Source organism: Schistocerca nitens, chromosome 11 (assembly GCF_023898315.1).
Source record: "Schistocerca nitens isolate TAMUIC-IGC-003100 chromosome 11, iqSchNite1.1, whole genome shotgun sequence".
Lineage (NCBI taxonomy): Eukaryota > Metazoa > Arthropoda > Insecta > Orthoptera > Acrididae > Schistocerca > Schistocerca nitens.
This window is the reverse complement of record NC_064624.1, coordinates 74,746,960-74,763,665: the sequence shown is the minus strand read 5'-3', so window position 1 is coordinate 74,763,665 and position 16,706 is coordinate 74,746,960. Positions and strand designations below refer to the sequence as shown.

General features: G+C 40.1%; 1 protein-coding gene across 49 annotated transcripts in view; it reads left to right on the top strand.

Moving 5' to 3' along the window:
• Nucleotides 1-16,706, top strand: part of LOC126212861 (zinc finger protein 83-like) — a 1,762,073-nt gene that overhangs the window by 1,653,429 nt on the left and 91,938 nt on the right. For 47 of the 49 annotated variants that reach the window (XM_049940350.1, XM_049940352.1, XM_049940318.1 and 44 more), the window contains one exon: nucleotides 12,746-12,805. The exons of the other annotated variants lie outside the window; for them this stretch is intronic. In XM_049940350.1, the coding sequence (XP_049796307.1) occupies nucleotides 12,746-12,805 (60 nt within the window). The remainder of the gene's footprint in view (nucleotides 1-12,745; nucleotides 12,806-16,706) is intronic. 49 annotated transcript variants of the gene reach the window in all.

Genomic DNA, 16,706 nt, shown 5'->3' with positions numbered 1-16,706 from the left:
ATGTCCATTACTTAGATTATAAGTGACTTCTGCATAATATCCTGTGTGGAGTTTCAACACGTAAAGGCCTCTTTCACTTCATCAAACTACACTGAAGTGCCAAGGAAAGTGGTATAGGCATGCATATTCAAATAAAGAGATTTGTAAACAGGCAGAATACAGAGCTGCAGTTGCCAGCACCTATATGAGACATCAAGTGTCTGGTGCAGTTGTTAGTTCAGTTACTGCTGCTACAATGGAAGGCTGTCAAGAACTGAGTGAGTTTGAACATTACAGTCAGTGCATGAGCAATGAGACATGGCATCTCGGAGGTAGCAATGAACTGGGGATTTTCCTGTATGACCATTTCACAAGTGTACTGTGAATATCAGGTGTCTGGTAAAAGATCAAATCTCAAATGCCACTGAGGCCAGAAAAAGATCCTTCAAGAATGGGACAAACGAAGACTGAAGAGAATCGTTCCGCATGACAGAAGTGCAACCCTTCTGCAAATTGCAGCAGATTTCAGTGCTGGGCCATCAACAAGTGCGAACCATTAAATGAAACATAATTGATATTGGATTTTGGAGCTGAGGGCCCTTTTATGTACCCTTGGTGACTACACGACATAAAGCTTTACACCTCGCCTGGGCCTCTCAGCACCGTAATTGGACTGTTGATGAAACATGTTGTCTGGTCAGATGGATCTTGTTTCAAATTGTATCGAACATATGGATGTGTATGGGTATGGAGACAACCTCATGAATCTATGGACTCTGCATGTCAGCAGGGGACTGTTCAAGCTGGTGGAGGCTCTGTAATGGTGTGTGCAGTTGTAGTGATATGGGATGCCTCCCAGAATGCTGTTCAGAAGAGATCTCCACCTCCTCGTACTCTTATGGATTTATGGATAGCGCTGTAGGATTCATGGTGTGCATTCCCTCCAGCACTACTTCAAACATTGGTCTAGTCCATGCAATGATGTGTTGCAGCATTTCTGCGAGTTCGCAGGGGCCCTACATGATATTAGGCATATGTACCAGTTTCTTTGGCTCTTCAGTGTATCTTAAATGAATTACTGTTAAAATCAGGTATTGTAAACATATCCCTTGTTGACTGCACTGTCTTTATTACCATTATATTGCATTTTAGCAGCATTTTCAGAAGTTCATGAGAGTCACGGTGTACACATTATTACAGATTGTTGATTCAATTGTGACTCTCTGACTAGCATGCACAATGTATCTCCTAGCTCGTGGACGTGGTAGTAGGTGCCTTTCTAAGTGGCAAATTGTAGTTACAGCCTGTAAGAGTTGTACGTGTTCTCATACACATTCCCTATCAAAAAAGTTAAGTATACATTAGGGGAGGAGTAAACAAAATGAAACTACATGGCTTGTGAGGGTATGTGTTGTGTTTAGGTGCTTACAGAATTGAGTCAAATTTACAGACAGGGTGTATATGCTCTGGGGCAACTATGAAATCTGGGCAAAACCTGGTAATGTTTTAGAATTCTTGGAATTTTTCATTGTTTTAGTACTCAGTTAAATGTTTGTAATTTTAACTGGTGAGAACCAATAAACAGCAAAATGTGTCAAAGGTTTCAGGATGAAGACTATGAAATACTACATAACAGTAAACTGCTGCCAATGAGCGTGGCATCACAACTGTTTACATTAATTTCATTTGAGCATTTGCTAGGAGGCTCACATGCATTCACAGTTACATTGCTTATGGGCGGTACCTTTTCTTACAGCTGGCTACTTGAAGAGGGACAGTTCATGTATCATCAGTAGTAACAAGTGGCCAGATGCTACCTAGAAAAATTTTTCTGGCACGCCCAAGCTGCCAGATTTGTGCATGCGTAGAGCAGTCTGGGTCGTAGTGGGGAGAGGTTTAGTCTCCACATGAGCCCTGTTTACATTTAGTGATTTTGCTGTTTTCTTCTCATTTACAGTTCTCATGTCAAATGAAAATACAATGGGTTTCTTTGATTGGTAACTGGCAAGTGAATTAAAATACATTCACATAATTATGGAAGCCTACAATATGTTATTAGTTTCAGTTTTTCTGATTTTATTTCCATGGTTTTGGGCAGTCAAGCATTAATCACCTTCCAGGACAATGAAGTTATTTTTATCAGCTTGTTAAATAAATATGGCTTTTACTAATCTTTTCCACAGAGACAGTCAATTGAATGGAATCAGTGTTTCATTCCACACAATTGGCTAGTTTCATCTGTTCACTGACTGATGACCTTAGATGATAAGGTCCATAGTTCTTAGAGCCATTTGAACTGTTCACTGAATTTCGAGTGTACATTTTTATCTTCTGTCATGTATGGCATTATGCCATAATAAAGAACCAAACATGAGATAATGCTGTACTGGTACTCAAAGAAAATTTGCATCCTGAAAACCACAGTGAAAAGCTGAATATCACGCTAGGCGTCCTATTCCATTTTTAATCTGAACATATGAATGTGCACTTTAAGCAGAATTATGCATTTAGTATGGTTTACAAAATTCTGATGCTCAAGTATCATCTGATGTTCTATTTCTCTTATGATGTCAGTGAACACACACACACACACACACACACACACACACACACACACACGAACATGCGAACTTCCTATGTCATTGTAGTTGCCCGTGCACTGTAATGCATGTTTTCTGGCTCTTTCTGGAAACTGCTGAAAAGAACCTATTTCTAATAGGTCACAGGAAAATATTGTGAATGGTACCTTGAAAATTGTACTTTCAAAGTAAATTTCTTTTTATGCAAGATGAATTATGTTATGTGAGAGGATGTGCAATGAATTTCTTAAATCACAGGGTGTTGACTCTCATTTAAAACTTGACAATTGAGAACTAGCCACTTAGAAGAATTTTGAGCCCAGAAGACCAGACATTAATGTCATTATGTAAAATTTTACTTTCACATTTGTGTTATGTATCTTAAAATATAACACACGCAAAAAGACCAATATTATATGTGGGAGCTTAGCTTTTCTTGTAGCTACATTACGTACATTAATTTAAACCATTAACTTTTCCTATTTGTGTGTTCATGCTACTTAACAGTGTACTGCTATTGGCTGACTACATCACATGTGGTATGATCTGAATATCTGCTGTCATTCACTGGTGAGATCACATGATATAAGCTATGATTGGCTTTAAAAAAGCACAATTCAATCTTGATTTCAATGCTTCAGAAACTAACGTGCTGTGTTTGGTGAAATTCGAATTTACGCTTGCATAATACAAATATGAAAATATGCAGCATAAAATTTGCTGCACATCACATATTTCCAAAATATTTTTTGCGGGTTTTTTTGTTCTCTGAAATGCCAGGAAGTTCTGCCTGGTGTATAAAACCGTTATCATTCAAAGGATTGATGTTTTTACAGTTCTGAGTGAAAGTATACTGTCACTTATCATGGAAAAAGTGTATTTTTCACCTGGGAAGAAGTGTATTTGAACATAGGAAAAAGTGCTTCTTTAATAGGGAAATCCGGGAAAAATCCAAGAATTTTTGTTTGTTTGTTTTCTTTTCTGCTTTCTTTTCTGCTTTCTTTTCTGCTTATAAACCCTGAAAGAACTTGAACATCATAAAGCTGTTGTATCATTCCTGAAGCAAGCTGGCCCACAACAGTTGTAACCTAGTCCTTGGTATACAAGGCCTTGATAGAGTTGACATCTGAGCTGGTCCCCACACATTGTGTTTAGGACAGATCTGAGGATGTTGCTCGCCACAGGAGTACTTCAATCCCATGAAGACAGTCCAGAGGCACATTACATGTATAGACAAACTTTGTACTTTTGTAAAATGGCGCCATAAGACTGTAGGTTGGGTTTTAACACGACACAGTATTTCTGTGACGTACTGTTGTGCTGTCAGAGTTCCCTCAGTCATTACCAGCCATTACTTACGTCATACCCATTGGCTCCTCGCTCCCTGACAGCAGGAGTAACACCATTGTGCCTTTCTAAAATATCAGAAGACTGAGACCTTCCCAGGTTGCCACCGTACTCACCAACGAGAGCCATGCGGGGTAGTGCAGAAATGTAATTCATTGCTTTATACAATGTGACACTGTTCATCATCAGACCATGCTTCCTGGTCACAGCACTCCTCCAAATGCAGCTGTTTGTGTTATGGTGTTACTGGCAGTCTACATATAGAGCAGTAATACCATAGTCGAGCTGCTGCTAGTCTGACAAGTGGTGCTAGATGACACAGAATGATCTAGGGAGTCCTTTATTTGTTCTTTGATGGCAGATGCTGATGTGAAGCAGCTATGAGTGCTGCTTGTGCAATACAGTGATTCTTCCTTGTGGTGGTTAGACTTCGACTGGAACCTTGCAAGTATACCTGCCTCTCATTACCATGCAGTCCAGCATCAGGTAATTATTGCATCTGAATGCAGCACAAATTTTGATATTGCATAGTTTGATAAGCTAACCAAATGGAGGCCCACAAAGGCACCTCATAGTCATCACTCAGCATCTTGCAATGTTTTTGCCTGTTATATACCCTACCAGGCCAGTTAACAATCAACACTATTGTACTCCGATGGCTGTTCTGCTTGTCACAGAAAAATAAAAATTAACCATTTACATACCTGCTGGAAGCATGTACTTTTTTCACGTTTCTTCCATTGACTCAAAGTATATGACTCACTCCATTGTTGTGAAACATTACTTCACTCACTCAGACATTAACTACTCACAAATTGAAGATTTGTTCTCCATGTACACTTTGAACGTATTCCACACATGTATTCAAAACTGTAAAAGCTGGTGACTTTAGATACATGTGGTGAATTCGTACTGATACAGGGTGTAAGCAATAATAGTTTACAATGTACCAGAGCAGTATAGGAGAAGTAATGATAAAACAATTTGAGTTAGGAAATTTGTGCTCACTAAGACCCGGCAAAACCTCAATTTATCTCACAAAAACCTCCTAAGCCACAGAGCATGCACACAACATGTGACTTGAATATCCTCTGATTTTTGTCTATGTCCAGGTTAGATGGCTATTCCATTAACATAGTTAATTTTAAATTCCTGTGAGCATAATGAAAGGAAAAAAGGTTTTGTAAATGTTATGCAAAAACATATTATATTTATAATTAGATGTAAACTTAACTCTTACTAGCACAACAGTTTCATAGTAAAGCAACCAGAAAACAAAACAATTTTATCATTAATTGTGTGCCATTATTTCATAATATTTTGTGCTAAGAATAATATGAACATCAGTTTTGCATCTTTAAAGTGCAAGAGCAATGGGTTTTGATATTAAAGGCCGATTTTAGACAAAATCTCCTGTGGCAGCATACGCGCTGTAGCTTAGTGTGTTTGTAGGCCAATTTGAGGCTTTTTCTTGTCTTGATAGACCACAAGTGTCATATTTCAGTGTGTTTGTCTGACTTCCCATACACTTTTATGATACATTGTAAACAGTTACTCTTTACGTTCAAATGGCTCTGAGCACTATGGGACTTAACAGCTGAGGTCATCAGTCCCCTAGAACTTAGAACTACTTAAACCTAACTAACCTAAGGACACCACACACATCCATACCCGAGGCAGGATTCGAACCTGCGACCGTAGCGGTCGCGCGGTTCCAAACTGTAGCGCCTAGAACCGCTCGGCCACCCTGGCCGGCACTCTTTACGTCCTATATATTATTGCGTGTTACAAAGGTAGTTAATTTTAGACCATGGAAATGACCAAAAGTATAATCACTATGTGCTGCGTGATGTGTCTTTATGCTGCATCTGTACATGCTATATCATTCCACATCCATCCACAACCACATGCCTACTCTGCAAGCCACCTGACAATGTGTGGCGGAGGGTACCTTCAGTACCTCTATCGGTTCTCCCTTCTATTCCAGTCTCGTATTGTTCGTGGAGAGGAGGATTGTTGGTATGCCTCTGTGTGGGCTCTAATCTCTCTGATTTTATCCTCATGGTCTCTTCACAAGATATATGTAGGTGATTCCAGATAATGCATTGCATAGGAGGGAACCAACCAACTGAGCTTCTCCAACATATAGCATCTGCAAAGGCCTAAAAGTGCAGTTAATGCTGAGGTACATGTTGCTGTGTCACATGTAGATAAATGGTACAACTGCTCCTACCAGTAGTTCTGATTTTGATAGACTGGAAGAATGTTAAAAATAAACCAAAGAGACAAATTGTGAATGTAAAAAGTGTGTGTTGTTGAGCAACCCATAACACAGTTTAATATGAAAAAGATAGTGACTTTGAACGCTATCTCCAAAAATCCTACAGCCTTGTCATATTATACAGTTACGGTTTAACTGGCAGTAAATTAAGACAAAAGTAAGTGTGTGCCAAAGGCAGCAAAAGAGAACTGTTACTTTGTCAGCGTAACATCTTGGTGAAGAACATTGGTCTTCTCCAAGATAAAGATTGATGTTCATGAAGGAAGAACCGAGGCCCAAAAATTGCCACAACTACCTATCTTTTCTCCAGAAATTGAAGACTAGGAGACTTAAGTGGTCACGTCATATAACTTGCATGCCTGACCATAGTTTTAACTAACTGACAGATTTTCCAACTACTCACTGAAGTAAGTTTTTAAAATGACTGGATAGAATACAGATAACACTGTTTCTGGAGGCAGGATGTCAGGATGTCAGGTCAGAACATAAATTTAAAGGTCTATAAATTCCATGACGTACAATACAAAAGTGAAAGAACTGTCTAATTCTCAGCAAAGACCGATGTGTGTTGTAGCATTGGGATGACATCATGTCCGTATATGGTAGTAAATGATGCATCAGCAAATTGACTTAGTTACATTTTCCTTTGAACAGAAGAATGGAATCATTTAAAATTATGATGACATTCATAAGAACAAAGCCGTGTAAATTTCAACTGACTTTATCAAGGAGGATAAAGAACCAAATTTGGAACCAGAAGGTGCTGAGAATTCTGCATGCATTCATTATATTTACATACTGCATGTGGAGTAAAAGTATGTCATTTGCTAATTGTAGAAGGTGAATGATGCATTACAGTTCATTAAGCATCGTGTTATTGCACTTTTCTTATCTTTAGTTATTTGCAGGCCGTCAGGAGTAGAATCTGAGCAGTTGTAGCTATATGTATAACAATACTTCCTGTGACTTCTTGATATCAATTCTTTTGTGTACTACATGTTTGTCATGGGTGCCTAAAATTCATATTTATTACAAGTGTGAATTCTTTTAGTGTACATAAGTTGACATAGACCCTGCCCTAAAAAGAATACATCCTGCTCTCTTGTATTTTCAGACAGGGACTAGGCGTGCTGCCTTAGGGAAACATTGAATATACAGGATGTTACAAAAAGGTACCGCCAAACTTTCAGGAAACATTCCTCACACACAAATAAAGAAAAGATGTTATGTGGACATGTGTCCGGAAACGCTTAATTTCCATGTTAGAGCTCATTTTGGTTTCGTCAGTATGTACTGTACTTCCTTGATTCACCGCCAGTTGGCCCAATCGAAGGAAGGTAATCTTGACTTCGGTGCTTGTGTTGACATGCGACTCATTGCTCTACAGTACTAGCATCAAGCACATCAGTACGTAGCATCAACAGGTTAGTGTTCATCACAAACGTGGTTTTGCAGTCAGTGCAATGTTTACAAATGCGAAGTTGGCAGATGCCCATTTGATGTATGGATTAGCACGGGCAATATCCGTGGCGCGGTATGTTTGTAGCGAGACAGATTTCCTGAACGAAGGTGTCCCGACAGGAAGACGTTCGAAGCAATTGATCGGCGTCTTAGGGAGCACGTAACATTCCAGCCTATGACTCGCGTCTGGGGAAGACCTAGAACGACGAGGACACCTGCAGTGGACGAGGCAATTCTTCGTGCAGTTGACGATAACCCACGTCACTGTATGGAGAGTGCTACGGGAGAACCAATTGTTTCTGTACCATGTACAGCGTGTGTTGGCACTATCAGCAGCTGATTGGCCTCCACGGGTACACTTCTGCGAATTGTTCATCCAACAATGTGTAAATCCTCATTTCAGTGCAAGTGTTCTCTTTACAGATGAGGCTTCATTCCAACGTGATCAAATTGTAAATTTTCACAATCAACATGTGTGGGCTGACGAGAATCCGCACGCAATTGTGCAGTCACATCATCAACAGAGATTTTCTGTGAACGTTTGGGCAGGCATTGTTGGTGATGCCTTGATTGGGCCCCATGTTCTTCCACCTATGCTCAATGGAGCACGTTATCATGATTTCATACGGGATACTCTATCTGTGCTGCTAAAACATGTGCCTTTACAAGTACGACACAGCATGTGGTTCATGCACGATGGAGCTCCTGCACATTTCAGTTGAAGTGTTCATACGCTTCTCAACAACAGATTCGGTGACCAATGGATTGGTAGAGGCGGACCAATTCCATGGCCTCCATGCTCTCCTGACCTCAACCCTCTTGACTTTCATTTATGGGGGCATTTGAAAGCTCTTGTCTACGCAACCCCGGAACCAAATGTAGAGACTCTTCATGCTCGTATTGTGGACGGCTGTGATACAATACGCCATTCTCCAGGGCTGCATCAGCGCATCAGGGATTCCATGCGACGGAGGGTGGATGCATGTATCCTCGCTAATGGAGGACATTTTGAACATTTCCTGTAACAAGGTGTTTGAAGTCACGCTGGTACGTTCTGTTGCTGTGTGTTTCCATTCCATGATTAATGTGATTTGAAGAGAAGTAATAAAATGAGCTCTAACATGGAAAGTAAGCGTTTCCGGACACATGTCCACATAACATATTTTCTTTCTATGTGTGTGAGGAATGTTTCCTGAAAGTTTGGCCGTACCTTTTTGTAACACCCTGTATTTTGTTTTTAATTATTTAGTTCAGGATCAACTTACACAAATATTATAACCAGCATTGACTTACGATCAAGCAAGTGTGACCATACCTTCCCCAGGCCTTGAATTGAATTGACTTAGTTGCTTAAACATAGTCCTACACTTTCATTTTTACTGCACATTCAGGTGCTTCTTGACATATTTCTTGTTATCTAATAATATCCAAATGTGAAAGAAGCAATAAATCCTAAGGACTGACTAGGAGTTTGTAGCACAGCATTTAGTCCCTTAGACAGAAGGGCACACAATACAGTCTTATTATATTAATTTTCACTTGTTATTCATCATGGTCTGCTAGTATGTTAACAATGAGTTTTTTCAGACTGAGCTGTGTCTAGGAATATCTTACGAATTTGGGTGCACACACATTGGAAAATTTATTATTTGAATCAATTTGTAACAGTAGAATTATGTTTCCAACTCATTATTTTCCCAGTTTAACATCGCTATCAGCAGACATGATGAAGTCAGAAGAGCTGGCCTGGGTGGCGCTACAGAGCAGTGCAGAAACCTGCCATGGAAGTCACATGCAGCATATAGTCTGGGTAGATCCACTGCCAGAGGTGTTTACCTGTGGGCAGCTGTAAGCCGAATAGCCCAGTGCTTAAACTGAGTTCAACTGTTGTTCACATTGCCTTGCACATCATGCTGAGTGTTGTTTAGTGATCAGCTGACAGCCTCCCATGCCAGCTGCATGCTGAGTTATCCCCATGCAAATCTCTACGATGGTTCAGACTTTCCATTTCCTGTAGACTGATTTATGGGGAGTTTTCATTTCCTCATACATGGTATATTCCCCAGTCATTGTTGAGGCCATTTGAGCCTGTTAAATGTTCACACCTACAGTGTAATGTAGAAGTGTTAACACTCCAGTGCAAATACTAAAATGGTGACGAGGAACGTTCTTATGTATTTGATGCCCCTATTTTTTGTTTCCCTTTTCCCAAGGGTTAATTTTGGGCCACCATGGACCCAGCATTTGTGCAATACTGGCAGGAATACAAAAGAAGCAGCAGAGAATGACATCATCACTAATCAACCAGAATGTAGAGTTGCTTCAAGAGCTTTCCCCACCAGTAGCAAACTACACCAATGGTACAGGTTTTTTTCTGTACCCACAAAGCCCATGGTGCTGTTTGTTGGTTTTGGTCTTCACCACAAGTGCCCTGGGCAGTAATATGTGGCCTTTATTGCCAATTTTCAGGGTCTATTGTTTAAGTGTAGTTTTGTGTGTCCCAGATGTGCTGTCTCTTATACAGATTTGCTGATTCAGGCTGTGATTGTCTACTTAGTGCATGATTCTGATATTCAGACTAGGGCATTAACTTTGCCCAAAGTTTCTTTAGACAACATTGCCCAGATAATGGACTCATTTTGGATGACGATGGTGGCAAGGATGTCATTTCTGCTAATTGGTGGGCATGCAGTTAGGTGAGTATGGTAAATGACCCCTGGTGCCCTGCAGATGTCCTGGCCTGCAGTTAGTAGTGACATCAAATGTCTCATGTGGATTTCTGGGGCTTGTGCACAGAACCAGGCTGCATCAGCTACTGTGCCACTTTCTTTCTTGTCCAAACCAGAGCACCCCTGGGACGGGGGGCACATCACTTGTGTGTGTCTGGTTTTGGACAGTAATGTGATTGTTGATGATCATTGCATTGTCCAATTTCCTGAACATAGCCGAGCTGTCCTACACAATTTAGATTGCCACTGTTCAGGCATTATTGATTATTTTTGCCATTGAGAGTTTCCACAGGATCCTGGTATCCAATAATAGTAGGAAATTTGTGTTGCAGGAGTTTGAGGTCTTTTGTGTCTGCAGTGGGTGGGATTCAGTATCTCACTACCACACCATTTCACCTGACATCTAACTCAGACATGGAGTGCTCTGTGCGTACATTTAAGTTCCCCATGAAGCAGTCAGTGTATTTCTCTTTCCACAACAATGCATTGTCAAGCTTTCTGGCTACATACCGGGTGACATCAGACAACAGACGCAATCTGGCAGAATGTTTACATGGGCACACGCCATGGGGCTTCTGTAATTGTTGCACCCAGAGTATCATGCTGTGTTTTTTCTTAGGGCTGCTGTTTGGCTCCAGTTCTTCAGCCAGTGGCAGGGGTGTCTGCTGGGTATTGTGCTGGGGCACAAAATTTGGCAGTTGTTTGTGATGGATGCCAGTTGGGACAGCAGACCTGTCATGCAATCAGTTGTGCCTGCACCCTGTCGTGACTTGACCACCAGTCTTCTGGTCGTCTAGGTGACAAGATTGGTCATGAGATTGTTTGATGTGTGGACTCCTACTGGCAGCAGTGTGCTTTCCCATTGTCCCCCCTCCACACCATCTGCTGTTCTCCCATTGCCTACAGCCTTGGGCCTAGTGAAGTATGCACCTGCATCTTCTAATGTGGAGCCCATGGATTTTGATCAACTCCTCCTCCTCCTCCTCCTCCTCCTCCTCCTCCTCCCCCCCCCTCCCCCTCTGCTTTCACCTGTGCCTCCACCTCACTTATCTTTCCTCCACTGCTGCTGGTGGACCCCTGTTGGCTCCTCAACTCCATGCCTTTCTGCTGTAATCAGAGTTGTTTGCATTGCCTGTTTTATGAGCTCAATCCAATACTGGGTTCTCTCGTTCTGCACTAGACATAGTGGTCAAAGCCTGGCTATTGTCAGTCTTACTTGCCTTTCTTGGGAGGAGGATTTAGTATTCCCACTAGTGGATGTTGTGATAGAGGCAGATGCCCTTGCCTGGATAACACTTCGTACTAGTGTGTAAGCCACCATGGAGGACACATGCAGTGGAGGGTATGGGCGGATCCATAGATGGAGATGTTAATTTGTGGACAGCTGTAAGCCAAGTGGGGCAGTACTTACACTGAGTTCATCTACCATGGACCCTGCCTTTCACATTATGTTGAATGTTGTTCCTTAGTGCTAAGCCGACGGCCGCCCATGCCAGATGCATGCTGAGTTATCCCCATGCTTGTCTCTGTAATGATTTATTTCTGTTTTCTGTAGATTGACTCGCGTGATGATTTTTTGTTTCCTCTCATGGGGTTCTTTTCCCCGGTAATTATCAAGCCATTGTTTGCCCATGTAGTGCCCACACCAATAGTGTACTGTAGCAGTATTGTAACGCCAGTGAAGCTACTAAGCACAATTTGAATGTTTTAAGAAATCTACGTTGAACTTTTGTGATGGGTTGCTCAATAGTGAATTTAGATTCCTCATTAAGAATTGAAATATCCCAGTTGGGATCCATGGATTTTCAACATTTATAAAGGAAATACTTTTGAGTAGCATCCAACCAAAAATTGGTTGTTCCAATACTTCACCCCCTATTTAGCAATACCTGTTTTCATAATGTATGAATAAAGAAATGATTCTAGCTCACAGCTAAGTACAGTAAATTGTTATTGTGTCGATAGCATAACCAACTAAAATTTGTCTATGGAATATAATTGAAAAGAATGATGACATTAGCAGGACTTATTGAGTGGCTGATATTAAGTTACATAATGTGTGTATCTTGTTTGTAGATGTTACTTACTGCTAAACACTTTGCTAGACTATCACAATATGTTCTTGTGGGACCATAATTATATGGGTAGCTTTGTCTCTACAATAATTTGAAATTTGTCTTCAATCATTCGTTAGTGTTAAAAAAATCTTGATTTCCCATGTATAATGATGACAATACACAACATTTTAAATGAAACCATCAGCGAGATTGCATGTTTTTTCTTTGACTAAGGATATAGTACCAAAAACTAGGCTTCTAAACACAACAATGTATTTTAATTTTCGTATTAATGCTCTTCAATTTGTGCAGGGTTTGGAATTTGATGACTGTCTTCATGAATGTGACCCATTGGATATAGCAGATGAGGAGGTAAGCCACACTTCCTTAATGTAAAGATGTTATCTTACTTTCATTCTGACTTCAAGCTGCCATATAGTTATTTACTTAGTAAATAAAATTACATTTGAGTGGGAAAATGTGGATGATGTATTGGCTACTATCTAAGATGGTTTGAAACCATGGAAATTTGAAATAGTCTTTTTGTTGCATCTGCAGACTCAGCTGATAGAGAACCAAAAAATCAACGTGTGCTGTGAAATGACATTTATTTATGACTGTAAATAAATAACTATATAAACATTCTTTGAATATCAATCAGAATTTTAATTTATGTTTGCCTTCCCATTGAGTTTATCAAGGTAATTCGAGATGTTGACTGAGAATGTATATTCATGTGGCAGGATTCAGAAGTGGCTGTTTTTAAGCATAATAATGAGATCCAAAATAATATGTTTACTGAATTGGGAGACTATTTGTGGGACTGCCTCAGATGTACACATGCATTCACGTGTTTGATAATGTTTTAAAATGTGTGAAAATGCTATAACTTCTAAGAACTCTATTTTGATAAATGATGAGGTCAGCTTCTGTTCTTTGTTGCTGTCCCCATATGTTACAGCTGAGGGGGACTTTTATATTTTTACAGTCCTGCTATATATTAATTAGAAGGAACATTAAAAGTATTGTGTTATGTATGACATGCTATGAAAATAAAGCTCTTGGACATGTACAGTGCAGAGTACTGACCTTGATTTAAAAACAAAGATCTTAATTCAATCACTTAAGTAGTAGACAGATAAGAAAATAGGAGTAAATAATACATCAGGTAGTAATGTAATTGAAAGGGGGAGGAGAAATAGGGAGCAAAAAACCACTCTGAGTGCACTGTAGAAAAGAAAAAGTATTTAAAAATATAGGAAAATTGATCCTGCTTCCACAAGGGGAAACCTTGACTGAATGAAACATGCTTTTCAGATACATTTTTGTTGTTTCCTGTGCTGGTTAGTTTTATTTCATTACAGAAAAATTGAAGAGACACTACACCCAATGCAGTTACATTTTTGCTACTTTTTAAATGGAAGTATCAGTTCAACAGCAGAAAATTGTTATTGAAAGATGATACTGACATGCTGTTGTTCAAGGAACTTCCACTTGGTTTCAGACACTTTATACTCACAATAGTTCAGTTAGTTGTAATAATTGTTAATCCAAATATAAACTAAGGAGTTACTTCAGCTATATTTGCCTCCTGATACAACCATCAGTGATGATTGAGGCAAGGATGTCTCCAAACACAATCTCACATCTCACTGATGGTGATGGAGTATTTTGTTTGCATTACTGCAAGTTCCAGCCAGGAGAAAACTCCCTCTTCCACTGCATTGATGATCAGGAGCAGTAGTCACTGAGTGCCAACACTTTAAGGTAAAGCTCACTTGTTCTATGCGTTGTGTGTGCTATGAGGGTGTAATTATGGGCTTGTCAAGTAAAGAAAACATCCTGTGATTCTGATCACACATTTTGTATGTGTTACAAATATTTTTTGATCTTTCTAATGATAATTGCTGACAGTTTTGCTGATATTCTGTGTATTCTTAAATTTGCTAACAGCAGATATTTCTACACAGAAATCTCTATGTGGAACATCTTAGGTTTTGCAAAGGACTTAAAAAAATTAAAGCCTCTAGGAACCAGTTCTCAGCCTTGCAGTATCCTTAACTTCTTTGCATTTTATGTGATGTAGTGCCAGAAATATCCTATCACATATTTCTCATGGTGGAACGTGAAATTCTGTTATTAAATTTGACTTGTTTTGCCATAGATGTTAATGTTTTCCTTGATAAGCAGCCTATTAGTTCTTACAATCTCAATGATTTTAGTGAATTTTTGTTCTCAATTTAATTTCTTCAAGGACAACATGGCAGCTGCGAATGATTCCAAGGTAGCAGGATTTAGCAGAATGCACGTTATCACTTCAAATGAAATTTTGTGCACGTGCATCAGTACACGTAACCAGCATGAAAAATGTACAGAAAATTGAACTCCCATAGGGAACTAAAGTATTATTATTATTATTATTATTATTATTATTATTATTATTGGTGTTGCTAAGAGAGAGAGAGAGAGAGAGAGAGAGAGAGAGAGAGAGAGAGAGAGTGCATGCCAATTACAGTTATTACATAGTAAGTGACTGTTACTTATCTTAAAATCGCATCTTGGATTTTTTGTGAAGATTAATGGTCACCATCTATTTTTCTCACAAAGTCAATTCACACTTGTATAAACAGCCAAGAGCAGCAGCATGTTGACCCAATATGAAACATCAACTCTATGTCTTGCTGAACTGCAAATGCTGGATGGTGAATTCGCTGTTATGAGAGACTAATGTTCTTACCAAAATTTTCAAGGGTCGTAAGATGAAGAGGCGAGTAGTGGTAGTTGAATTTATCAATTGCTGGAGTGAAATTAATAGTGGATGCCCTTAACAAATGTCATAAGAACATTTCTACTCACTGTGGGGAACAGATAAAGGGTGTTACACAAACTTTTCAAACCACCGTATTTGATTGCTCCAGAAGATATAACAGCAGCTCAGCAAGAGCAGTAACATTAGAAGGCAGTCATATTGCTCTTCCTCTTTATCCTTGCATCTTGTTTTCAATTTAGTTATCTAGTTCCATCAAGACTTTTGTTGTTTATTCGTGAGCAGAATATTTGACTGTTGAAGCAGCTTACGTAAAAACGTTTCTGAACAAATACACTACTGGCCGTTAAAATTGCTACACCAAGAAGAAATGCAGTTGATAAACGGGTATTCATTGGACAAATATATTATACTAGAACTGTCATGTGATTATATTTTCACGCAATTTGGGTGCATGGGTCCTGAGAAATCAGTACCCAGAACAACCACCTCTGGCCATAATAACGGCCTTGATATGCCTGGGCATTGAGTCAAACAGAGCTTGGATGGCGTGTACAGGTACAGCTGCCCATGCAGCTTCAACATGATACCACAGTTCATCAAGAGTAGTGACTGGCGTATTGTGATGAGCCAGTTGTTCGGTCACCATTGACCAAACGTTTTCAATTGGTGAGAGACTGGGAGAATGTGCTGGCTAGGGCAGAAGTGTAACATTCTTTGTATCCAGAAAGGCCCATACAGAACCTGCAACATGGGGTATTGCATTATCCTGCTGAAATGTAGGGTTTTGCAGGGATCCAATGAAGGGTAGAGCCACGGGTCATACCACATCTGAAATGTAACATCCACTGTTCAAAGTGGCGTCAGTGCGAACAAGAGGTGACCGAGACATGTAACCAATGGCACCCCATACCATCATGCTGGGTGATACACCAGTATGGCGATGATGAATACACGCTTCCAATGTGCGTTCACCGTGATGTTGCCAAACACGAATTGGACTATCATGATGCTGTAAACCTGGATTCATTCGAAAAAATTACGTTTTGCCATTCATGCACCTAGGTTCGTCGTTGAGTACACCATCACAGGCGCTCCTGTCTGTGATGCAGCGTCAAGGGTAACCGCAGTCAAGGTCTCCGAGCTGATAGTCCATGCTGCTGAAACATCATCGAACTGTTCGTGCAGATGGTTTTTGTCTTGCAATTGTGCCCATCTGTTGACTCAGGGATCGAGACGTGGCTGCATGATCCATTACAGCCATGCGGATAAGATGCCTGTCATCTAGACTGCTAGTGATACGAGGCCATTGGGATCCACCACAGCATTCCGTATTACCCTCCTGAACCCACCGGTTCCATATTCTGCTAACAGCCTCTGGATCTCGACCAACGAGAGCAGCAATGTCACGATATGATAAATCGCATTCGCGATAGGCTACAATCCAACCTTTATCAAAGTTGGAAATGTGATGGTAGGCATTTCTCCTCCTTACACGAGGCATCA